Genomic DNA, 27,174 nt, shown 5'->3' with positions numbered 1-27,174 from the left:
CAAAAATATGAAAAAACAGAGTTTTTTTTGTGCATACAATCTACAAATCAGCCAGGATGCAGAAAAAAAGGACTCAACAGTGAAGGGGTGAATCTCTAAAACATCAAGAGTGCAAAACAGACTAAATCTGTTCAGGCAAAAATCACTAGAATTCGCAAGCCTTTCTACATAGAGCTGTAAATCCACTAGTGGTAAAAATGTGCTATTGCGTGATAAAAATGCTCAGTGTGTCCACCAGTTGGCGCCCATCTCATTTCAAAAATTGCTTTCATGAGGCCTAGGCTTGACTCTAAAATGAAATACAGCTTTAATAAAAATAAAATAAAAATTATATATATATAAAAAAATTATATTATATTCAATGGGAAAAAATGGGTCATAATTATTGCATAAATATTAATTATAAATCATAAAATTATCTCAAAACACCAAAAAAGAAAAGAAAAAATATTATAAAAAACAAGTAAAAAAAAAAATATTAAGATTTTTTTATATATATATTAATCCCGCCCTCCGGGTCCATTTGGACCCGAAGGTCCCAAGTGTGACTGTTAAACGAAGGACCCCAGAGGGTTAAGAAACATTTCTTTTTAGCAATATTGAAAACAGTTGTGCTGCTGTATTTTTATTTTAACCATATGCATTTTCTTTTATGATTCAGTTCAAAAGAACATTTGTTTGAAATAGAAAACTTTTGTGACATTATAAATGTCTTTATTGTCAAAATTTGTATACATTTAATGTGTCCTTGTTTAAAAAAAAATTATTGACAAAACGTGTGTATATATATACATATATATATGTGTGTGTGTGTGTGTAATTTTATTATTATAATTATTTATGTTTGATGGAGTGATAGATGAAACACTGAATTTGTTACATATACCTGTAATTCATAATGTGCTTTAGTGAAATTGTGTGTGGGCCACAGCTAAATTACAAATGACCAAATTAATAATTAAAAACACTGAAAGCTTTATTTCTCACAGATAGGACATTCAAATTCTGTGAAATTAAAATTCATAGTGAAATTTCAATAAAAACAGATTAGAAAAAAGCCCTGATCTCTGCTCCTGAGAAGACACAGAGTTACAAAAAAATAATTAAATGGCTAAAAAAATTAGCCAGTAGAACTTGTTCATCTGTTCTACTTACGATTTCACTTTACTCATGGTATTCGGCTAAAAACCCTTTGTTTTTAATACCAAGTATATAAAAATGTACACTTAAAAATGTATATTATGCTAATGTATATATCTTGTACAATTAAGGAGCCTCTTCATCATCCTAATAAGAAAAAACCTTGTGAGACATGCATTCAGATACAAAAGGCCACTGATTAAATGTCTTATTACAAAATGTCCTCAATGGCATGGTGATAAAATGATGCTGTATCTCTGCACAAATTGTCCTCACTTGGAGCTGAGATTCAGGAAATTATGCGTTGCACTCCTGACCATATTTATTCGTTAAAGGCCACAGCACATCCCGAGTGGAGGCCTCAGGGTTGAGTAATTGATATAGCCGTGTTAGCTGACTGAATTTGTTCCACCTGAGCAACGGTCTGATCACCTAGCATTTGGACTGTGCTGTCTGTGTGGTTCTGGCCCGGAACGGTCTCAGAGTATCTACATTTCATAGAGCCGCACTGACAATGGAAGTACTTTTTCTTAATTTGCCAATAGGGATCACCATAGTCAAACCTGATGAAAGAGAAAAGAATGGATAAATACGACAGATAATAAGGGATAAAAAAGTGCTAGAGGTTTAAAAAAAAAAAAGTTATAAAGGTTTACCCAAGCTCGTTTCCAGCTTGAATAGGCTTGCTTGCATAGAGTGCAATTCGAGGAAAGCGCATGTCCTGGTGTTTGGTGAACACGCGGACAGGGAACAGATTGGGTTCGCAAAGATGATTCATAAACCTACTAACATTACCATAGAACTGGGCATCAATGCAGTAGACCTCTCCAACCTAGAAAAAAAAAAAAAGTCACCATTAAATACACACAAATATGAAGCAATTCAAAGTGTGCTTAAGCTCCATACACATTTGAATATACTTTAGCGCCCCCTGGAAGTCACATGTATGAAATGCATTTTCTAATAATTTCTAAATCATTTTTGATTTCTAAACGCAAAGTTTTGACAAGACAAACCTATAAACTTGCCTTATTGTCTAGGTTGAACATGTATGAGTCATTTTCCCGAACATTAGCTTCTCCATCTGAAATGATTTCACCTGCAAACCTGCACACAGAGCAAAATCCGTAGGGCAAAAGTATTGAACCAAAACAGCATGAGATTAATCATGTGTGAATAATTAATAATTCCCCTAATGGCTTTAATTTTTGTAGAAAATGTCACATTAAATTAATATGGTTGACACTAGAGTCAGTAGGAGGGTTTTTCAGAACACAGGCTGTGCTGTGTCTCATTTTTTCACAGTAAAACACTTATATACCAGGTTAAAGGGATAGTTCACCCAAAAATAAACATTTTGTCATCGCTTACTCATCCTCAAGTTGTTCCAAACCTGTATGAGTTTCTTTCTTCAGTTAAACACAAAAGAAGATATATTTTTAAGAATGTTGAAAATCAAACAGTTGACTGTAGCCATTGACTTCTATAGTAGGGAAAAAATACTATGGAAGTCAATGGCTACTGTTAACTGTCTGGTTACCAACATAAAATAAAATATCTTCTATTTTATAATATGTAGAGACAACTATAATAAAAGTGGTATCCAAACAGGTGTAAAGCAACTGATCAGAAGAGAGGGTCATACTCGCATACAAAGGTTCCCTCTGGAATATCCTGCAGTGCTCTGACACCCCAGCCCATCCTCTCAGTCCTAAACACCTGCAGTCTCACCCTGAGGATTAGAAAATTATGAAGTTGTGAAAAATATTCTCTGAATGTGTTGTAAACTCTGAATCTATGCACTCATATGCAACAATACATATATATTAGTTATATTACCGAAGGCCATTCTGTATCACTCTATTCCGGCATGTTCTCCAACAGGAACAGGCGTGGTTACACTCAAACAGGAATGGTGGATCATTCCTGCAGAACTCTTTCAGCAAGCGGCCATCCTGGTTACCAAGAAATCATAATTTAAGAATCATTAATAATAAGCATTATTCATATCCACCTAAAATCACAAGGCCAAGATGACATCACAGTATAGTCATGGTTAGTGACTGACTAGTAACGTTGTAAAACAGCAGCAAAAAAACGGGACTGGTATCAATTGTTTATGTCACTGTATTATTACCATGTGATTTATTCCACTTAAATGAATAATTTAGCACTAGCAGCATCTTACCGTGTCATACCAACAGCGCATGCTGAGCTGGCTACAGATACAGCCGCTGGACGCACAGTCATCTTTACAACTGCAGTGCTATTCCAGTGAGAGAGAGAGAGAGAGAGAGAGATGAGCATTTCATATAGCTGTAATAACAGCATTTACCTTGTTATGGCTTTTGACACTATAACATCCTCTTACCTGTAAGTGAGTTATGTTTTCGTCTATATTTACTTGAGATGTAAAACAGTTCTCTGGAACATATTTGAAGTTGCTGGGGAAGGGCTCAAGGTCCACCCCATTCACGCAGGGCACAGGGACGTCCTCATAGCCACGGGATACATCTCTGAAACACCACACACAACAGTAACGTAAGATTTACCCACATTCTGTGTCAAATATTTTTGGGGCCAATCTTCCTTCTAAGCTGCACGTGTTCAGAAATGTGTGGAAACTATAGATTTATTGAAGTCAAGCTAAATGAATGGGATAGTGATTCAGCTGTAGCCAGTTTTCATAGATTTTTAGTATGGATCTGAAGCTACAAAGAATCTTGTTTGGAAATATGCAGCACTGATTAATTAAATTCCAAGCACTTTCAATTGCACTATCAATAGAGAGTAGCAAAAATAATAGTTACCAAAGCATGGAAGCAAAGTTGAGACAAACTAAATCCATAAGATGCTTGGAGAAAGGACAGAACTTCTAAAATGCTGAATGTGGTCAAACCCTGATCTGATCCAAGATTGAATCTGTGTTCTTGCATTACCTGCAGAGGAGTCTTTCTCTGAGGCCGTCTCTGCCTCTCCTAGCATCTGTCAGCTTCTTATTGGTGTTCAGGATTGTCCACATCTTAGAATTTATAATACAGCAGTCCAAAGGAGTCTCGCCGTCCCTGTTCTTCAGATTTACATCTGCTCCTCGAGACAGAAACAGCCTATAGACAATGCTTCAGATTATTCCTGTACAACCGACAGATTCAACTACAAACCTTTGTAAATTCTTTGATGATACAAACATAAGGGCTGTGACACACCAAGCCAACGGTCAGCTGACGGTCAACGTCAGGCCATCGGTGAGCGTCTTTTGGACTAGTTTTTGCAGTATGGCAGTTCTTTATTTAATATTTGTATATCTGCAGTTCTAGTTTTGGCTTCTCTTTTTGAATGAGAAATATACTAGACTATTGATACCTACTGATATAGACAATTATTTCCTTACAAGCAGAGCTAGTTCAAGCGCAGCTTTATGTCACAAATGCAAACGCAGTTGGCTTTTGTCGCCGCTAGTTCTTTGATGTCAGCTTGGTGTGTCACGGCCTTAAGATTCATTCAGGGATTCCCAAACTGGGGTTAGTGAGGGAACTGCAGGAGGTTAGTGAGTTGAAAAAAAAAAAAAAAAGCCATTACAGAATTAAATCATAAACACGTAAAATTTAAATATTGACCATTAAAAACAATCTAAATGAAATGATAACCCTTAAATGCATGAATGTTTCACCATTCATTATTACATATTCGGGACTTTAGCGACCCACATCTATATCTAACACGGATGGATCTCTACATGTCGCAAGAATATACAAGTTTAAACTCTCCTGATATTAGAGAAACAATTACAGAAGAATATAATAAAGCATTTTTTTTTGTTAAATCTTGGAAGGGTTCACTTTGAGCAAATGTTTTAAACCATCATCACAGTCCTTGTCAGAGGTCATTTCCCAGTACATTCAGCATCTGTCTCATACTCCTATAAAACTATAGTTTTCAACATCTTCAAAATTAATATTTTGACAGCTTCTTCACCAGATCGACCATCAAGTGACAGTGACACTAATATCTGATTGCGTTCAGTAGTTGCTCTGCAGTAAATCGCCATTTGAAGCTTTTCTGATGATACTTCCTATTCTTTTGTTTTCTGCAGCCGTAACTACTAGTGAAACATCAGTTCATCATTGTTTCAGACATTGCCACCTTGTGGAATAAAGGTGAATTTATTTCATTTAATTTAATTTATTTACGCTTATTCAGTCATCAAACATTCAATTATTGTTGTGCAGGAAAAAATATATATACTTACACTGGTACACACTTTGGTCGTTAGCGACCCTATACAATTTATTTTTACAAAAAACGAATGGGAAAACAGACATTCCTCTATAATTTTTTCTTGTTATACTGTTTATAATGAATTGATTGAGGAATACTAAAAAGGTTGATGTCTAACTTTTAAAAATTAATGAGGAGGGTAGTGAATTATGTCCTGGGTCACTAAAGATCTGAGGTATGTGTTTTAAGAGTTAAAAATATTTGATTTGATTTATTTTTTATTATTTGTTTGTTTACCTGCATGTCATGTGAACATTAACCAACATCAGAGGTTGTGAACATACAAATTAAATAATTAAAATGTTAACTTAAAATATCGGGGAGTAATTCAAGCAAATATATGTTCGGCTGACAAAAAAGTTTGGGAATCCCTGGATTAATCTATTTATTCTGTATAAGTTGTTTAGATATATGTTAATAGGGAGCATAGCACAGAGACACTGTAAATAGGAGGTGGACCACTACTAAAAAAATTAATGGAAAAAAATACAATAACGCTCAAAATTAAGGTCAATATGTTTTGGAAATTTCAGTTATCCAATACATCCAAAAGTCATTTATTCAAGCAGATATGAAATGTACTTGTATGCCTATTGCCTACAGAGAAATCTGGAGTGTTTCCTTTAGTGTTACTCAGTTCCCCTCGAGTAAAATGACTTCCCTTAAAGTGGGAATAACATTAATAGTTCCTTTATATTTCAGAGCTCGTATCATAAAAATGCTTTTGTTTCCAGTTATCTAGGTATACTCTCTCTGTTCTACACTTACATTACACAGTCCAGCTGGTTCTGTCTGACAGCGATGTGGAGAGGTGAGTCTCCATGGATGTTCACAGCGTGTAGGTCAGATCTCTTGTCAAGCAGCAGCTGAGCGATCTCATCACAGCCAGAGAACGCTGCCCAGTGGAGGCAGACATTCTCCTCCTAGAAATCAGACCACATGCAACATTCATCTCTGGTGGATATATTCTCAAATCCATCGGTATACTCTACCGTTCAAAGGTTTGAGTTCAGTAAGATTTTACTTGATTTTAAAAGAAGTCTCTTATGCTCACTACGGTAGCATTTATTTGTTAAAAAATACTGTCAAAACAGTAATATTGTGCAATATTACAATTTACGGTTTTATTTGAATATATTTCAAAAGGTAATTCAATCCTGTGATAGAAAAGTTGAACGCAGTGATGCATTTGTGCAGTCTCATTTTAAAGATCATCAAACAAGGTGAGATAAATAAGTGCATTAAAAAGCTGAAATACGCAGACACATACCTTATCTCTTATTTGGACATCAGCTCCTGCTGAGATAAGCATCTTCATCTGCTCCAAACGCATATTCTCAGTTGCCCAGGTAAGAGGAGCCCACCCACCATCATCCTGACCAGAGGAACCCATAAACCCATTATTATTACAATCCCTTTAATAACAGCACCTAAGCACTCCAGTATCCATACAGCATCTAACAGTGGGTAATTCTGCAGTTGAGTACTCTACATCCTCACAAATAAAAAACTGAATTTACTGGTAAATAATAAATATGGCATGTACACAAAATGTATATTTTATATGCCAATAACAAACTTGTGCACAGTGTTACCTTACAGTTGACGTCTATGGAGGCCATGGAAAGGAGATACTGCAGCACACCTGTGTGTCCTCTTCTGGCTGCCAAATGAAGACATGTGGAGCCTCTCATATCCTGTAAGTTGAAGGCATGAATTACTAGATTTTAGACAAGCAAAAGCCTTGGCATACAAGTCTCAGCATGTAGTATAAGATAACCATACCAAAAAAAAAATTTATTTCAAAGTTGAATGGGAGATAAAGGGCTGCCATCGTACCTTATGACCAGTAGAAGCACCAGCTTTCAGCAAGTATTTCACTGTTTCAAGATGATTGTTCTCACAGGCGTACATTAGAGGAGTTCTCTGCTCCACATCACACATGTCCAGGTTTGCACCAGCCTATAGAAAGATAAAGAGATCATTCGCATTCCTAAAAATTCAGCATTCATTAGAACACATCATATTAGATGTAAATATAAATATATAAAAGTAATTTAAGTTCATAAACATGTTATATAAAGCAATGGCATCAAATACTCCACACAATACCATTCAAAAGTTTGTGGGTCAGTACAATTATTTTGTTTTGTTTTTTTAAAGAAGGAAATTAAAACTTTCATTCAGCATTTAAGGTTACATTTCTCAAAAGTGACAATAATTAATTTTAATATAGTTATAAATAAATTATTTTTCAAATAAATGCTGAAATTTTTATTCATCAAAGAATCCTGAAAAAAAATGTATCACCATTATGTGAAGAATGTGAATGTGAGAATATCAAGAAGCACAACTGTTTTAAATTGTGACCAAATCAGCATATTGGAATAATTTCTGAAGGATAACGTGACACTGAAGACTGGAGTAACGGCTGCTAAAAATTCAGCTGTGCCATCTCAGGAATAAATTTCATTATAAAATGTATTAAAATAGAAAATTATTTTAACTTATAAAAAATATTTAACAATATTACTGTTTTGACTGTATTTTAGATCAAATAAAAGCATATGCTCATGGTGAGCATAAGAGGCTTCTTTCAAAAACACACAAAAAAACCTTGCCAACCCCAACTGGCATTTTTTAAAGGTGTATTTAAAGGAACATACTGTAAACAATCCTTGAATGTGCATTGTTAGCATATGCAGTACCTGCACTAGTATATGGCAGATCTCTTTATGGCCCTCCTCAGCAGCACAATGCAGGGGAGTCTTTCTCTTCTCGCTGTCCATCCGCAAGTTTGGGTCCACACCTTCTACTGATTACCACCAAAACAACCACACATATCAATCACAAAGCTGTTTGTACTATCATGCATATATATATATATATATATATATATATATATATATATATATATATACTGATTGCCTGAAAAAGGTCTTACCCAGCATATGCAAGATCCTCTGGAGCTCTCCTCTCTTAGCAGAGAAATAAAGCTGCTTTGGGGGCAGCTTGAATTTCTTATACCTTTAAAAAATATGCAATAATTTTTTTAAGTTTAGGTAACAAAGCAAGACTACAAATTGTGTCCAGTCAAATAAATAATAATAAATAATGCACTTATTTAATGATACAGGACCAAGATCGTAGTGATGATAGACAGGGATACTTACTTCCCATCCTCCAGTGCATTTAAAACGCTTTCCATTGATTCTTTAGCAGGGTCAACAGCTCCACCAACAGTTACAGAGTCCAGTTTAGCCCTGCTGTGAGAAACAATCATAACGTGTCGTATATAGAACAAAGTAACCAGGGTGAGCAAACACATCACAACATTAGACAAGTGAAATAAGCTGGGAACAAGTCCAGTTAAACACAATCAAACACCAGGATCGAAAACTTACTCCATTAAGGCGGTGTCTCTTTTGTGTGCGGGCACAGCAGCTGTTGGCACTGCAGTTACACAGTCAGGTTTGGGGATCGTGACCTCTTTAGCATGGCTAGCCTCCTCGCCGCAGTGGGGGCAGAAGACCTGACCTCTGATCAGAGACGCACAGCTCCGGTGAAAGCGGTGAGAGATGTTCCCATCTGGCTGACATTCCATAAATGTCCCCTGGATTAAACAGACCGCTATGATATTACTTTTGCCATTTCAGTGTCCATGACTGAACTATTAAAGGTGCACTCAGTAATATTTCATCATTAAAAAGTGCAGCCCCTAAAGGATTTAATAGTACTTTTAAAATCATGCACACCCACAAGACTGTAGTCATATCAGTATGCTAAAAACACTTATTAGTCATGGCTGAGTGCTAATAGCTGATAAAATGTGATAACTGCACATTTCTATAACGGCATTCCAAGGCCAACACAGAAATTATTCCCCTAATTGCTTAGGAGTGCACTATTAAAAAAAATAAAACATTCATAATGTTGCGTTACTTCTCAAAAAAACCACTTCATTCACCACTGATTTCTTTAGAATAAAATGACTACTTTCATTTAGCAAGGATGCATTAAATTGATCAAAAAGTCACAGTTAAGACTTTTACACTGTTACAAAAATCCATTTAAAATAAATGCTGTTCTTTTGAACTTTCTAGTTATCAAAGGAAGGATCCTAAAACAATGTCACATTTCCACAAAAAAATGTAAACAACATTGTTAACAAGAAACATTTCTTAAGCCCCAAACTAGCATATTAAAGGCCCCAATATACTTCAAGCAAAACCGAAGAACCAACTGATGTGACGTAATTTCGAGAAAAAATCTTTCCGGAAAAGTTCACTCCGGGTGGTAAACACCTTTGTACTACCATTGGTCCATTGCGATTACATAATAAGTAGGTGTAGAAGGTGTAGAAAATGAAGTTGTACTTCTGATGAAACAAGACTCTGACACTGTTTTATATGTTTCATGTTTAATACGGTAAAGCTGCTTGATTTTAAGCAATCTATTGTATAAAGTGTTGTGTAAATAAATGGCCCAGCTCAATATAAATAACTAGAGTGCCGAATTGCAGAGCTCAGACAGACATATCCACGTTGCTATGATCAGATGCCTTTCTAATGCTTTATTAAAAACTCCTTGCTGTTTTCTCAATTTTGTTATGTGTTTATTTTGTTATTGATAAGAAAGCACACAGTACATATTTACATATTCATATAAGCGCCGTTCTCAGCTGTGTCGGCGGTGTCAGATGTTCGATAACAGTATATTGCCGCTCACATATTTCAAACTTCGTTTTACCCCCTCAACAAATAACGAAAAAGAGCATCACCATGAGTATATCGGGGCTTTAAGGCTAAATCACACCGCACGACAAACGCCGAAAGATGACAATTCATCTCTCCCTTGGCATTTGCCAGGTCATGGAATGTCTGAGAAGTGATGTACTGTAATCTAGTGATTGTCGGCATCTGTCGGTGCGCTGTGAATTGGCCGTTAGAATGATTTCTGAAGGATCATGTGACACTGAAGACTGGCTGCTAAAAATTCAGCTTTGCCATCACAGGAGTAAATTACCTTTTGACATATATTTAAAAGTTAACGTCATTTGAAACTGTAATAATATTTACTGTTATATACTGTTTTTATTGTATTTTTTTAAATGCAGACATTGTGACAGTAAGAGGCATCTTTCAAAAACATAACTTTTGACTCCAAACTTTTGAACGGTAGTGTATTTTTTACTCACAGCCCTGCAGTAGAAACCACAGCCTGGGCAGCTCTGGTGTTTCACCATTCCCGCACGATGATCCTCGCACAGCACGAGCAATGGAATCCTCAGAGAGGGACGCATCATTTCCTGCTTCAGAATCACCTTCCGACATAAACTCAGCTAGAGAGAGAGAGAGAGAGAAAATCATATTCACTCAAAAATTCAGTTAATGTCCACTTTCTTGAAATCTATTGAACATTCAGTCAATCAAACACATTAGTATAATGCTATCACAAAGACATTGCAATATGCTACAGTTATTTTCACACAAGTGTGTGAACGCAACTATATTTAGCATCCACCGTTGCAGCAGTGTGAATGTAGCCAATTAGTTCATTTTGCAACCTTTCACAGATGGAAAATAAAAGAGATGAAGCATGTTCTACCTTTCCATCCACACTCTCTACAGCCATGCACTTGCCCTCAGCCAGAGTTACTACATCCGGGTTCTTCGGTGTCTCCATTCGACAGCTACACAGTGGAGGTTCCAACGTGTCATCAGCCTCCATGTTCTCTTTATCCTCCGGCAAACCTGATAAACACAAAAACCACCTGCACTGTTCAATTTAAGTATAAATAACTGGGTTTAAGAACTTGAAAGTAGATCTTTTACTGTTTGGCTACTAGAACATCCTATGCACTAAACTCTTCCTTCTCACACTGATCTAATATTAGATTAAGCGAATGTACAACAAAGGGTTGTTTATTTTTACACAAGGGTCTGCATGTATGTTGCCATGTGGTCTTACTGCCTCACAAAGTCAGAATGTTCTGTCTGAAACCTGTCTCTGCTCATTCTGAGAACAACCTATCAGATGAAAACAAACAGACAGGAGGTATACGCATTTCATGAGGTGGCAGCATGAGATACATAAAAAACAAGCAAGCAGTGGACCACAAGGTCCACAAGCAAGCAGTGGATTCAACAAGGTGCAGATATGCTCTACCTGTGGGAATTGGCGTGAACATGCTATCATGAGCAAGAGCATGTAGAGGCAGCTCTGTGTATTCTTCAGCGTGGCCTTGTGGAAAGCCCTCCGATTCCTTGTTCTTGTGCAGTTCTGCTGCATTTTCTTTCTCATCCCTTGAAGTTTGCTTCTCTGGTTTATCAGGACTGACTTTATTTTTGAATGCCTCCTCAATGGACATCTGCCCACCTTTGGATCCAGCTATATGTGAGGACTCCTGCAGGGAAACAAAGATCTTAAATGTTCAGATTTAACTGAGATGGATGACTGAATTTCACACACATGGAAGTAGTCTCTAATGTGCCAGATATCAGACCTGCGCATTTGAGGAGGACAACGAGACATTCGGTTTCTTGGACACTTTCGGTTTCTTTTTGGGAACAAAATTATATAAGCCCATTTTTCTTTTCCTCTTCTTGGAGGCTGCAGAAGGATACAAACAAAGGAGCATGCCATTTGTTTTACTCTTGTGTGTTCTAAATTTAATTCAGCTTAGCTTTTTAGCTAAAAAAAAACCCTACCTGTTTGTGTTGAGTCTTTGAGTTCCTGAGGTAAAAGGAGATGATGTGTGGGTGAAGACTCCACGTCTCTCTCATTCACGCTTTTCACTCTGTTCATTGTCTTTGAATGTTGTTGCATTAACAAAAACAGACATACATATAATATGTATATGTATTTTATTCATAACTTTGGGGGCAGAAAGGTTTTTTTTTAAAGAAATGAATACTTTTATCCAGTTAAGATGCATTAGATTGGTCCAAAGTGACAGTACAGATATTTATGTCACAAAAGAGTTCCATTTTAAATAAATTCTGTTCTTTTGAACTTTCTATTCATGAAAGAATCCTGAAAAAAATGTGTTTTGGGTTTTGTTTTCATTACTATCAGGGGTTGATGAGGGGGGGCTCACTTAACCTATTCATTCGGATCAGAGGGTCCACCCATTCATTTTTTCTTGTCCCGGACCCCATTCATTTTACAACCCACCAGTACAAATCTTCAACCACATTCCGAAATGTCTGTTCGTCCCCCACACTTTTTGGAGATAATCAATAATCAAGTTTTAATGCATTTTCCACATTTATAACTATGATGCCTTCATGCAACTAAAAAGTAAATAATATAAGCAAGCAAACAGCAGGCTACCTTCAGAGCAGATGGAGCTGGTGCTGGTCTAACCATCGTTTTCCAAGCCAAACGTGGAGGAGCAGGATTCACAGCTTTAAACTCCTCCGGCTCTCTCTGAGCATCCCCTTCGTGTCTGGCTGCAGGTAAGAACAAAGTAGGGATGCTCTTGGCAGCATTACCAGACTCAGAACTCTGTGTTTCTGGAGCATCTTGTTTATCTTGCTGGATAGAGTCATGATTTCCTGACATGATGTTTTCAGCTGGTGGCTTATGGGGTGTCTGACCAGAATGAAGCAGAAAGCTGGGCCCTGCGCTCTTCCTGTTGCCTGGAGAGCTCTGTTGTTTACCAGCTTTTGGAGCAGCTCCGAGGGATTTAGGCTTCCTGCCTCTTTTTGGAGGATTCGCAGGGTTTTCCATACCTAAAACCATACCGTAATGAAATATAAAAAACTACGGCATGTAAACAATGTGTTTTTTTTTTTTTTTTTACTTGATAAGTGAATCAAATCTGAAGAAAAATACCAGACACTGTTGTGTTATGGAATACATTAACTGAGGCATAATGACGGGAATGTAATTATTTAGAAGCATGAATAACTTTGAAATCAATTAACTCACCTTTCTTGGACTTGGCCATGGCAGAGGGAACCTGGAGCAATCCAAGACCACCTCCAAGTTCCTTCCTCTATATGAGAATTTACAGTGTTATAATTTAAAATAGAACAAAAATTGATCTGATAAATATTTTTTATGGATTTTCACAATGTCTATATTAATCAGTTATTTAATATATTAAAAAAAGTATAAATATATCAATTATATTGTATGTTTGCAGTCTAATGGTTATTTCTTTTTACGTAAAAATGCATAAATAGAGCGATTACGGTTCAAGATATTAGTTATAATATATTTAAACAAAAAATATATATATTTATTGGTAATTATCGATCTCTGAAGGGCTGCGTTTCAAATTTTCAAGTTAATTTTGGCCATCAACTGCTGTCTGATTACATCTCACCAGATTTTGGGACAGACAACAAATCTGTATCTTTGGCCCTCTAAATTAAAACGCTAAATCTTACTTTCTTTGCATTGCTGAAGAGACATGACAGCCCACTATCATCCTCGTGATTTAATCTTAATGCGTCTTATTAACTGAGAAATATAACAACATTTGTTAATGTTTATGTCGGATGTAGCGCGCTCACAGTGGGATGAAACAATGTAGCTAACATAACACGCGCATGACATCAGCCACAACAGCACAATTCTATACGAAAACATGCATGCACCTATAAATACAACAACGTCGGTCTTGGGACATTTATCCACAAAATAACAGCTTTGCTTATCCTTACCCGTTAACTTATGATGGTTTGCATTTTTGTGAAATAAGGTTCATTCCGAAAGTTTAGAGGTTTGCCTTCCTCTCTTTACTTCCCTGCTACATGCGCCCTGCGACTGTCATGTGACCACACAGCGCCCTCTATTGGTAAGGGGAGAGGTTGAGGATTTGGTTGGGGAGTACAAAAACAGATTTAACCCAACATGTTACACTCGAGGAACAACTTCTCAGTTACAAAAACGATAGCATTTTCTGTCAATATTTATCACTTTATTTAATTTTCACGTATCACACGTATATCACAAAAAAATATATAATAATACATTCATTTTTTTGAAGATTAACGTATCACACGTATATCACAAAAAAATGAAGACATTATTGTTTGTGTGTGGGGAACCTCAACAAATTGAGTCCAAAGAATTCCCTACCTATAGAAATTCATTAGAGTAAAACACCCTGAAAGTTATTGTATACTAACACAGGGCTCTCAAGTGTCACGCATTGAGCGTGACAGTCACTCATTTCGGTCTTTTGTCACGCACTCCCGCCACACATTGTATTTCTCACGCGGAAAAACTATTTATGCCGCAGCGCCCAAAATTTCTCTGGCCGTGCCGATCTCACTATGGAACCGGCAGCCAGGAATCAAGCGCTTCTCCCCTAGGCGAGCCTGCCACTTATCAGCCAATCAAAAAAAAAGAAAGGGGCTACACAATAGCCAATCAGAAAATAGCACTATTGTATCTGGGTAAGATTTAACGCAACGACCAATGAAAAAAACCACATCCTGCAATTGTTAACTGCTACAGCTTCTTCGTTCAAAGTTTCGTTCACCCATAGAGGAAACCACTGGAGCTCCGAGCATCACTTTGAGCACAGAGTAAGTCATGATGATCTCTGTTGTAATGTTACAACAAATTCACAACTTGTTTGACACAAACAGTGACAACTTGACTGCTGTTAGAGAATGTTTCCCAGATAATTAGCATCAGTTTTTCGTGAGTGTCTGTAACTTAGCAAACAGTTTTACAGCCTGTTCACTGACAAAACCTGCTCAGAACAAGTAGTCTAGGCCTTGTCATATTTTCGTTATCACACGATGACTGATATATTGTCACATTATAAACATCTCTCTCTCTCTCCAAATAGGCTTAATAATTTTATTAGCACTAATAAATTAAAGTGGATTGCATAGTCGATGTTATAGGTCACTTTTAAAATCATGTCATATTTTATAATTATATCCTGGCCATGGATGCATTAATCATTGCATCTGTCTTTCACCGATGTCGGCAGGTAAAAAGTAATTAAGCATCCTCTCATTCGCCCTGAGAGGAAAGTCCCCTAAAAAGGCCAGGTTAGAGGATGCTGTCCCAGAGAAGGTGGCGAAAAGGGTAGATCCATTAGAGGAGGAGACAGTGCAGGTGGAAGGCAACAAGTCCAAAAAGGCAACAAACACTTTCAATAAACAACACCAGTCATAATTTATCTCTCTCTCACACACACACACGCGGAAATTGAATAAATACTTTGTATTTGGTATTTGAGCAATTATTAATAACAACAGCAAAAACACTAATAATATTATTATTAATGAAACACCCCATTCCCGTGACCCGTCCAACCGGGGGAGGAGGGGGGATGTCACTCTTGCCTGTCTTCAAAACTTGAGAGCCCTGCTAACAAGCACATCTCCAATGCACAGCAGTAGTCACCTTAAGGCTGAACTGTATCATTTCTCCTATTTGCTTTATGGTAGCCTACACCTGACAGCTTAAAACAGTATTATTGTTACTTAGCAAGATCTACCATCCTGTTGCTTTACCTCTGTCACTGATCTTCAATCATAACCTTTAGAAGGCTTAAATGAAGCCTATCAAAGATTTATATCAATGTCACAAGAAACGTCATTGATTCATTCCCATTGATTCATTTCTTTCTTCAGTTATTGCAATTCAACTCAAAATTGCATGACATTGATTTTCAAAAGAATTTTATTAATCTGTACATACTACATATAAATGCAAATCACTGCTTAAATACAAAAAACTTTAAAATCAAGTAGTGTGCAATAAAATTGTCTTGAGGGGAAAATACTATCAAAGTCAGAAAAGAATAATTAAATAGCACAGAACTTTAATGTATTCAGTAGTCTCATATAATGAGGATGATTAGTGTATCCAAACATGGTCTATATATGAAGTTACAATTTCAATTAGAACTGGATCCTTCTGTAGCTTATCAGGAACAAAGAAAATTAAAGCCTGAACATACCAATAAAAGCAAATATACCTTGGAGGTTGTGTGATTGCAAGCATGTCCAAAACAAGGGATAGTCTAATAGTAAAAGAGTACTTAATACTCTTCCATGATAAAACTTTTTGTAAAATAACTTTTGCAAGAGGCAGATCTAATTTCCAATGACAAAAATGAAAAGATTTTCCAACTGTTTGGCATTATAGCTGCCAAACCACATCTGAAGTATTACACCAGGTCTAATATCAGAACTCAGAATTTGTATATTTACACATTTGGTTCAAAAGTGCTTGAGGTCTGCATTTATTATGAAGTCACAGGAGTGTTATGAATGTTTTCAATGTTTTTCTCCCTTCTTCCTTTGGTTGGGTAACATCCTATGTATTGAAGCTATCTTCATAAGAAGGTGGAGGCTCTGTCAAAAAAAAAAAAATCAAATCAAATTAATCATCAGGTAACATTGAATGATCAATGAAATATAATAATAAAATTAATTCTACATTTTAAATATTAAAATGCAAAACTAAGACCTGTTTCACAATGAGATTTTATATGACGTGATCCACAGACTGAATCACATCATAGAACTAATAAACATACAACTTTTCAAATGTTTCAATGGAATGATTTTCCCATACCAGGTGGATATGCTGAACTCCTATAGTTTGGAGGCAAGCTTGCTGAAGAGGACATTTGATTCCTGTCTGTGTCTTGAGGGCTGGAGGATGAACTCAATGGCAGTGCTGATAGGCCGTTCTGTCTCTTTCTGAAGCTGAGTCCAGGAGCGTAGCTGAATGCATTAGGGGACACTGCAGCCTGGGAACCTGACTCAATCTGTGGACTCCTTGTCTTTTCCCCGTTGTAGTTAGCCACACCCGGAAGTTCAGGGTACAGATCCGCTGGAGGCGCACTGGGGGACGCTGCATGGCAGCTACGAGGCCTAGGCTTGGGTGCAGGTTTTGGTGGCAGACTGGGAAGGGCTGTTTCAGCGGGAGCAGCAGCAGGAGAAGGGGCAGGGGTGGGGTTGTTGCGTGGGGCTGGCATGGGTGGAACCGGCCGGGAGGAGGAAGGCAGAGTGGGATCCACTGCGACATTTCCAATGTAAATGGGCAGAGTTAATGACACCTCTGGGTATTTCAAATAGACCTGAAAAAGCAGAAGCAAACATGCAAATGACATTCATTGAGAGGAAGGAAACAGGAAATACCAAATGTATTTTGCATGAACATCTGATAAGATGCATCTCTCTGATATGCATGTCGCCAGTGATTATGTACAGCCACCTATTAAATGCTCACCAATGGAGCAAAACACTTACAGGACTCACCGTACACTACATTATGTTAACGTAATAAGCATAACAAAAACTCACCTGAATGTAGTAGCAGATATGGATGAGGTTTCCATCAGTCAGGGAGGACTGATGAAGAGTTGGCACTATTATCTGCTCTTTCCATACAGTTTTATTCCCACCCTTAACTCCAGGTCCTTCAACCTCCGCTACTGCCCTCAAGTCATATGTCGGCTTCTTGGTATTATACGTCACTTTCTGAAATGAAAAGGTGAGCAATATACTATCATATCATGATACTGACCATAGATGTATCTTCATATTCAACCACAACCATTGATAAACCCATATCAGTCAACAACTAATCTGTGGCGGCACGTCAGAGGAGGCAACTCCCTTGCCTCCTCTGACGTGCCGCCACAGATTAGTTGTTGCACAGCCTACCCAAAATTTTGAAGGAGAAAAAGAAGGACGATTTAATGTTCATTTAAAATTCCCAGTCATTCATATAACTTCATGTCTCAGAATGCAAATGTCTTGTTTGCAATTTCACCATTACAACACCATAAAATATCACTGAAGTCAGAACCACCACTGCTCTTCACTGATCGGAAAACTGCTAAGGTGAGTCTGAGGGGGTAGAGAAGGGGATGGGAGGCAAATCCATAGCCAATCACCATTTCACTTTCAGCAGTTAGAGTGTTGAGAAAGAAAAAAGAAAATACACAGCAGAGGAAGCTAGCCTCCCTTGGTTTATCAACCAATCATTGTAGAAACAAAAATTACGTGACTTTAGTTTGCTAATGTACCAACTACCTTATTTATGTACAGAAGAGATACTAAATATTTGATCGCCAACAAATTTACCAAGATACCAATCGAGCAGCAGCTACAAATTAATTATTTTATGTCTAAAAGTGACCAAAAAAGCCATTTTAAAGCAGCTAATAATAATAATAATATAAGAAATCCTCAAAGGTGGATCCCCAGACTTCAATTAGTGTGCCTCCTCCATTTTAAAATCCACGAGCCACCACTAATATTAATAATGGGCGGACATACAGTACACTACCGGTCAAAAGTTTGGGATACGATTTTTTTAATGTTTCTGAATCACTTGTACTACTCAACAAGACTGCACATATGTTATCAAAAATACAGAACAAGAATTCTTTTTATTGAGTAATTTATTTTTGCGATGGCAAAGCTTCATTTTTAGCAGCCATAACTCCAGTCTTCAGTGTCACATGATCCTTCAGAAATCATTCTAATATGATTCCAATATCAAGAAACATTTATTATTATCAATGTTGAAAATCAAGAGAATGTTCAAAATAACAGCATGGGTTTTTTTAAACATTGCAAAAAAATGTTAGTTACTTTAATACATTTAATGCATCTATGTTGAATAAAAGCTTTTTAAAAAACTGACCCCAAACTTTTGAACAATATTTATCCCCCTGTAATAATACTGAGCACTGCTTTTACACACTACATTGAATTATTGAGCTCATTGAAAACATTTAGTTTGAAATATAATCTAATGCAGAAGAGAGTTGAAATATTTTTTGCCTTGTTTATTGTTATAATAGGATTCATAATCCAGATCACTTGCAGTCTACGACAGCACAACACAATCAACAAGTAGGCTAGTTAGTGTCATCTTACCTGCATTAGACTGGCAACCACATGGCCTGTTGACTTCTCAGATTTGTTTTCAATCTCAGCGGACACTTTAATGACCTGTCCAGCGATATACCCTCGCATGTCACTCTCAGCACTTAGCACCACTGTCCCATTCTTCACAAGCATGTATGAGAAATTCTTGGTTACAGAAGATGAGCTAGGTTCCTGCACAAAGCAAATGGTAATGTAAATCACTGGCACTAAATAACAGAGCATGAATCATGTAGCATCAAATTTGTGGTTGTTTTCTTTGGAGGTCTGTGTTGCACACATACCTGTATACCAGGTACTTCATTCAGGTTGACTGTGTACAACATAGAGAATGGCTTCTCTGTCTTGTAGTCTTTTGCAAAACGAGGAGTCTCTATGAAAGCCCGAACTCTGTATATAATCCGTCCGTAAGGCCCTTCAAATGAAGCTGGAGCAGCAGCTACAAAAGAACAATGAATTCATTTGGTGACTTCTCACAACTAAAGTTTGGGCTTTTCACATTACCATAATGTTCTTTTCAAGCAAAAGATTTAAAAGGGTGCATTATGCTTTAAGCTCAAATATTTTTAGCAAAAGGCTAATCCCACAGAAGCCAACGCTACAGCATGACAAGGCACGTTTCTCTAAGAATGCTATTGTTCTTTTAGGTGGAGCTGAAAAGTCTCAGATAAAAGAGGAACCGCAGATGGAGGACTCAAATAGCAGCCGAGCAGTTCCAGACACTAGATGGGCTAGCGGGTGTCTTAGCTTCACATTGTGAAAAGAGTGAATAAAATGAACAAATATTAAGGAATCCAATTTAACCTCTAGCTCTGTAACAATTGACTGGCATTATCAGAAATTCCAGCTCTTAGCTAGAAAGGGTGGGACTGCACTGGAAATACTTGAAAAAAAAACTCATGAAAACATCATGGATAAAAAGTCTCTTCCTGCTTTAGTGATTTTACTGATCACAAACAAAATCAGCTTATTTAATTTGTTTTTTGAAAGAAATGTAATACAACTAACCTAAACATCGGGTTGATATTTAATATTCAATACTATTAAATGTTTGCCCTTTTCACGGATACATTAAATTGTGCAATAGTGACAGTAAAGACATTTATAGTGTTACAAAAGATTTATACTTCAAATAAAAATGCAGTTATTCTATTCATCAAAGAATCCTAAAATACATTATCAGTTTTCACAAAAATAATAAGCAGCACAACTGTTATCGACTTTAATAATAAGAAATGTTTCTTGAGCAGCAAATCAGCATTAGAATGATTTCTGAAGGACCATGTGACACTGAAGACTGGAATAATGGCTGCTGAAAATTCAGACTTGCGATCACAGAAATAAATTACATTTTAAAATATATTAACAGTTATGTAAAATTAAAATTTTACTGTATTTCTTTTTTACAGTATTTCTACTGTATTTCTTTCAAAAACATTAAAAACATTTTAAATGGTTCATCCACGTATAGAACAAAAACTATATTGGAACTGAAAACTTATTCCTATATCCGTAAATTCCTATATAGGGTGACTCACATTTATTAGGTCATGATTTTTTAGTTATACAAAGTTTAGGGGTTTTTTTTAGGCTTTGTTGTTCTGTTGCCGAGGATAAACAAACAGTGGTTAAACTGACGAATCTTGAAGGAATGCAGGGCGACAGGTCAGTTCAATTACATAAAAGTGTGTCATACCTGGCAAGAGAAACTTGAAGGGAAAACTGTGCTCGCCCTCTTTCAGAGTGCCTGGGAAACAGAAGGGGGAGAATCAGTAAGGAACTTGAACAAGCATCCTGCCATTTAATGTGCGAGTAAGACCAAGCCCCCTGTGTACCTTTATCTGCTATTGAGACTGAGCTGCTGAAGTACTGCTCCTCCTCTGTCCAGTCAGTGTCATTTGATTTGCTGGTCACTCCACAGAAGCCCTGGCAGTTCACTTTGATTGCTGATTAGGAAATAAAGACATAGGTCAGTCAAAAGAAACATGCCTACATCGATTCTAATTCTAATACTGTATGCTGAAAATGACATTTCAATTGACAAGAAATGATCAGTGCATGAGGATATGCTGAATTCTTGGTAACAGCTATTTAAAGGAATATGTCATGGTGGGTGTCAGCAAAATGATGACTGGGATTGTCTGGCACCAAGATGAGAGACTTGTTCCTTGACTTTTGACAGCAGGATGTTGCATTAACACATTCAGATTGCCATGGTAATGGACAAAAACACATTAAGCATACACAGTCAACAGGGGAGGTCTACAACATACATAGCAATGACGTTAGCAAATTTATTTACTTCTCATTTCTCAAGAAATGTTATGCAACCTTCATTCAAATAATTTCTACATACATTTTACAAGGCTAGCAACCCTTCAATTGCTACAAAATACATCTTACATGACGAAATTAGCAGCAGGGCAAAGTAGACAGGTATTGCAATTGAATTTCTTTTGTACATGGAAAAATTGACCATGTAATTTATTTTATTTTTTATTATTTTTATAAAAACACATAAGTAAATGCAGATAAATATAATTCATATTTTTCCATAATAGCCTCTATAAAAACACCACAAGCATTTAATTTTTTACAGATTGTGATATCATTATATTATCAGATTATGATAATATGAAAAATATCAATGTGCAAAAAAAACCACCAATATGTAATCATGTATATTTATAGTAATATACTATATATATATATATACAGTGAGGAAAATAAGTATTTGAACACCCTGCTATTTTGCAAGTTCTCCCACTTGGAAATCATGGAGGGGTCTGAAATTGTCATCGTAGGTGCATGTCCACTGTGAGAGACATAATCTAAAAAAAAATCCAGAAATCACAATATATGATTTAACTATTTACTTGTATGATACAGCTGCAAATAAGTATTTGAACACCTGTCTATCAGCTAGAATTCTGACCCTCAAGGACATTACTGGACACCTGTCCACCCCGTACAATCAGTAAGAATCCAACTACTAACATGGCCAAGACCAAAGAGCTGTCCAAAGACACTAGAGACAAAATTGTACACCTCCACAAGGCTGGAAAGGGCTACGGGCAAATTGCCAAGCAGCTTGATGAAAAAAGGTCCACTGTTGGAGCAATCATTAGAAAATGGAATAAGCTAAACATGACTCTCAATCTCCCTCGGACTGGGGCTCCATGCAAGATCTCACCTCGTGGGGTCTCAATGATCCTAAGAAAGGTGAGAAATCAGCCCAGAACTACACGGGAGGAGCTGGTCAATGACCTGAAAAGAGCTGGGACCACCGTTTCCAAGGTTACTGTTGGTAATACACTAAGACGTCATGGTTTGAAATCATGTAAGGCATGGAAGGTTCCCCTGCTTAAACCAGCACATGTCAAGGCCCGTCTTAAGTTTGCCAATGACCATTTGGATGATCCAGAGGAGTCATGGGAAAAAGTCATGTGGTCAGATGAGACCAAAATAGAACTTTTTGGTCATAATTCCACTAAACGTGTTTGGAGGAAGAAGAATGATGAGTACCATCCCAAGAACACCATCCCTACTGTGAAGCATGGGGGTGGTAGCATCATGCTTTGGGGGTGTTTTTCTGCACATGGGACAGGGCGACTGCACTGTATTAAGGAGAGGATGACCGGGGCCATGTATTGCGAGATTTTGGGGAACAACCTCCTTCCCTCAGTTAGAGCATTGAAGATGGGTCGAGGCTGGGTCTTCCAACATGACAATGACCCGAAGCACACAGCCAGGATAACTAAGGAGTGGCTCTGTAAGAAGCATATCAAGGTTCTGGCGTGGCCTTGCCAGTCTCCAGACCTAAACCCAATAGAGAATCTTTGGAGGGAGCTCAAACTCCGTGTTTCTCAGCGACAGCCCAGAAACCTGACTGATCTAGAGAAGATCTGTGTGGAGGAGTGGGCCAAAATCCCTCCTGCAGTGTGTGCAAACCTGGTGAAAAACTACAGGAAACGTTTGACCTCTGTAATTGCAAACAAAGGCTACTGTACCAAATATTAACATTGATTTTCTCAGGTGTTCAAATACTTATCTGCAGCTGTATCATACAAATAAATAGTTAAAAAATCATACATTGTGATTTCTGGATTTCTTTTTTAGATTATGTCTCTCACAGTGGACATGCACCTACGATGACAATTTCAGACCCCTCCATGATTTCTAAGTGGGAGAACTTGCAAAATAGCAGGGTGTTCAAATACTTATTTTCCTCACTGTATATATATATATATATATAGTAATATAATATAATATAATTATATATATATATATATATATATAGTATGTGTGTGTGTGTGTGTGTGTGTGTGTGTGTGTGTGTGTGTGTGTGTGTGTGTGTGTGTGTGTGTGTGTGTGTGTGTGTGTGTGTGTGTATACATACATATAAAGTGTCTGTATTAATATGCATGTTCATCTCTATACTAATTTCTGCCAGAGGTTGGGGACTAGATTAGCTCTTTGTTGAAAATTGTTTTTTGTACATTGATAATTTTCAGATTAGGTATGTTTTCTCACCATGTTTTTTCTCTGTCTCTCTCACTGTCTCTCTCTCTACCCCCCAGACGCACACTGAGTGCTAGTAAGCAGAGTTGTTACCACAGATACACAAGCAACCATGGGAAATATGTCAGAAGAGACTCTAGAAAGAAACTGGGTGAACAACAACATTTGGAATCTTGAGATTTCAATCGGACTTTCTTTAAAAAAGAAAGAGTAGTACTAAACTGACATTCAAGAACTGATGTGGGTGGAAAAAAATTTTCCAACCATAAAAAGAGCATCTTTAATACACCTGAAAAGAGGGCAAAAAAGGGCATTGCTCGGGTCAAAAAAAAAATCTAAACAATGAACACTCAAACAGTTATCGTTTCAAATACTGTCGGCTGACTTCACTTCTCCAAGAAGTTGTAATGGAGACTGTGTGCGATTGTTATTCTTGTCGTCCTTGATCCGGAATGTGAGCGAACCAGTCCGGTGAGTATTCTTTATCAACATCTCAGCTCAAACAACAGACCAGCCCCAAACCACTGACAAAACCACATTACTTCTAGCTCAACATAACTGATACTGTTACTTTACGTGTGAATTTATATTTGTCATTGTTATTATATTTGAATGATCATCTGATCTGACGCATTTTCAGTCTTATCACATTTGCCTAGTCCACAACAGTTCTCAAAAACAATGCACTTTTAATCATACTTCCTTGTTCACATTGATTTGTTATTTATTTACACAGGAAGAAATTATGTCAGCCTACTGGCCTTCAATTTTATATATATATATATATATATTCAGAGATATTTCAGCTTGATCCAATAGCCAAGGCCCAAAGCACAAGTCAAACAGTAGCTGCATTTTCTTTATTGACAACAGATTTCGTTGGTTAGCCTACTTTCATATTAGTTTTATGGGTGTATAAACAAGTCAGTGCTGTACTGTATCTGCATAATACATATGAAAAAAACATTCAATATATGCGCACTATGCTTTTGGAACTGAACAGCAAGTAACAAAGCCTTATACTTTATCAGATAGCTATATTTATTTATACTACGTGCTATTCTGCACATATAGCCTACTACATAGCCTAGTAATTCTTCTGTAGTGTAATTATGTATGCGTGTTATTTTTTATTATTCACTGTTTTGTCAATGCAATTCTAACAGTAGAGACATGCCAGTATAGTATACTATAAAGTCTTCAGTACTTTTAATGCAGAGCTAAATGTGGTGTGCAATTATCAATACAATACAATTATCAATATTGTACAAACACTTACAGGACAGGACAGGACAGGGTTTGGTGGGTCCTGTAAGTGTTTTTATAAATGGAAACCTACAATCGAATTTGTAATTTCTCTTAATGACAACAACAATGATATTTTGATAATTTTTTAATAATAAAGACTCCATAAAATGGCTTGACAAGTGCAAAAAATGCAAAAGTCTGGGCAGAACATATCTTTTCCAAACTTCAGTTTTGATTTAGCATAGTCTAGTGGGATCTTTAAAGCTTATTTTACATCAAAATCTTACATTTCTTCACATATATCAGGAAATCAGAGCAGATTTATACTCTCCTAATAAAATATCATATTTAAAAAGCAATATTGAATATGTTAGGCTTAGCCATGTCAGGATATCAGACATGAACATGAACAGGTGTAGGCCTACTTAAAACAGGTGGTGGGTGAAAAGATGCATTATTTACCAGTCTGACCAGTACTGCAGCAAACTGCATTTATATATGGTAGCCTACTGAGTCCAGATTGACAATCTGATTTGTTGAACAATCTAAAGGATGTTTAAATGTCTGAATGATTTGACGCGCTTTAAAAGGCCTATGCAAATGGCTTGTTCGGAAAAACAATAAACATCGCAAAGTAGCTGCCCATGCGTTACAACCATTTGTTTCTTTACACTATTTTAATTCCTATAGTGCCTAACTTTTACTTAAATACAGGTCTTCATGTGTTATTTTCTCAGTCACGGTTTCAAAATACTGAACCTGATAACCGAAACTGCGATTTGTTCACATGGCACGTTATCGAGTAGATCGAGATTACACATTTAAAGCGTGTTTATAAACATTTATTATTGCCAATGTCCTTAAGTAGTTTACACTCGGTTTCTGTTTTTACGGGAATTTAGGAGAACTAATCCAACAGAAACGAAAGCGCTTAGAGATTTAGCCACCATGTTGGTATGTCAATAAAATATCCGCAACAAGTTTCGCTCGAGTCGACGCCAGTTTCAGTCCTCGATGCGCGAAGACAAAATACCAACTATAAACGTCCGAGCGTCTATGAAAACAACCAGTGGGCTAACATTTACGTCTGATACACAAGTAGGGTACTTTAAAGTGTAAACATGTTAAGAAACTTTTTTTATTTTTTTAAATCCAGTAAAAACACAAAGGGTGGTTGCGGTGTGCGATCATTGCTTTACCTACCTTTACATGGTATGGGCTGTGCAGTTGAGATTTTCAGAGTTCCAGAGAGGGATTCGCCGGGACTATAAGCCGTTTTGTTGTTATTAAGAGTTATTTCGAATTCCTGAAGCTTTCCCATTCTGTTCTCTATCCACCGTGAACAGGTGGGTGAGCGATTCACAATGAATAAAGGAAATGCTTTACCTGTTGCCGTCGACGTCACGCACCTGATGTAGTGACGTCACTCGGAGTCATGCGGTTCTCAACAAAAACATAAAAAAAGCCATATAAAAAAACAAAAACAAACTAACAAAAAACACTGAGCCATGCAATGGCACTGAATGTTTCTGTGGAGATTTCTAGAACACTGGGCAAAATTATAGTAGGCCTAGGCTATACTTTGTTTGGAATTCTAAAACTCAATAAAAAAAAAAAAAAGATTATGATCGTCCATGGGGGTTTTAAAGACTTTTCCACTCTTAAACTTTCAGTCAAGTCTAGCCCTAAATGCCATTTATGCTCTCCTCCTATTTTTGTTGACCAATGTTTTTCCAGTAGCATGTGAAAAAAAAAAAAAAAAATCTGTAAACAGATCTCAGATTTCTTTACATGCTTGTGTACGTTTTTGGAATAATGTTTAGTGAGAATGGGAAGATTTTCTCAAAAATTTTTCCATTTTATTTGAAATAATTAATCCGCTAACTTGGGAGACCGGGGATGGTTGTTACACTTTTTGCTTCAGCACCTATAACTCGCTGAATTTTTTAGCTTGAGTTCTCAAACTTTTATGCAAATTAGCCACATTTGTTTACTACAAATGGAATCAATTCAGCCCTCTACAAGAATATCACGTGTTCCTTTGTTACAACCTACCCCACTATCGGGGTAGGTTGTAACACATGCTAGGGTAGTTGTA

General features: G+C 36.9%; 2 protein-coding genes across 5 annotated transcripts; both read right to left on the bottom strand.

Annotated features, from left to right (window-relative positions):
- Positions 1–955: 955 nt before the first annotated feature.
- Positions 956–14,226, bottom strand: ehmt1a (euchromatic histone-lysine N-methyltransferase 1a). Of its 4 annotated transcripts, none has more exons than XM_079872998.1 (24): positions 14,094–14,226; positions 13,354–13,420; positions 12,754–13,154; positions 12,129–12,228; positions 11,924–12,030; positions 11,587–11,824; positions 11,026–11,171; positions 10,616–10,759; positions 8,823–9,031; positions 8,592–8,684; positions 8,363–8,445; positions 8,127–8,233; positions 7,258–7,380; positions 7,014–7,115; positions 6,689–6,793; positions 6,187–6,341; positions 4,080–4,247; positions 3,512–3,656; positions 3,329–3,406; positions 2,980–3,095; positions 2,786–2,872; positions 2,169–2,247; positions 1,797–1,972; positions 956–1,703 (listed from the first exon to the last, which is right to left on the bottom strand). In XM_079872998.1, the coding sequence occupies exons 2-24, from the start codon at positions 13,370–13,372 to the stop codon at positions 1,502–1,504; spliced, it is 3,183 nt and encodes a 1,060-aa protein (XP_079729124.1). In that variant the 5' UTR covers positions 13,373–13,420; positions 14,094–14,226; the 3' UTR covers positions 956–1,501. The 4 variants fall into 4 exon arrangements, with proteins under 4 accessions (XP_079729124.1, XP_079729125.1, XP_079729126.1 ...); XM_079872999.1 differs by having other exon boundaries at positions 8,592–8,681; XM_079873000.1 differs by lacking the exons at positions 11,924–12,030; positions 12,129–12,228.
- A 1,376-nt stretch (positions 14,227–15,602) lies between these two features.
- On the bottom strand, positions 15,603–26,488 carry arrdc1a (arrestin domain containing 1a). The gene is made up of 8 exons (XM_079871295.1): positions 26,280–26,488; positions 21,143–21,253; positions 21,004–21,054; positions 19,592–19,746; positions 19,299–19,481; positions 17,712–17,888; positions 16,978–17,485; positions 15,603–16,754 (listed from the first exon to the last, which is right to left on the bottom strand). Exons 1-8 carry the CDS (start codon positions 26,395–26,397, stop codon positions 16,717–16,719), a joined length of 1,341 nt encoding a protein of 446 aa, XP_079727421.1. The 5' UTR covers positions 26,398–26,488; the 3' UTR covers positions 15,603–16,716.
- Positions 26,489–27,174: the final 686 nt, after the last annotated feature.

The sequence above is a fragment of the Squalius cephalus genome (assembly GCF_949319135.1).
Source record: "Squalius cephalus genome assembly, chromosome: 5".
Classification (NCBI taxonomy): Eukaryota; Metazoa; Chordata; class Actinopteri; order Cypriniformes; family Leuciscidae; genus Squalius; species Squalius cephalus.
Note: the sequence above shows the minus strand (reverse complement) of the source record. Positions and strands in the feature narration are given on the sequence as shown.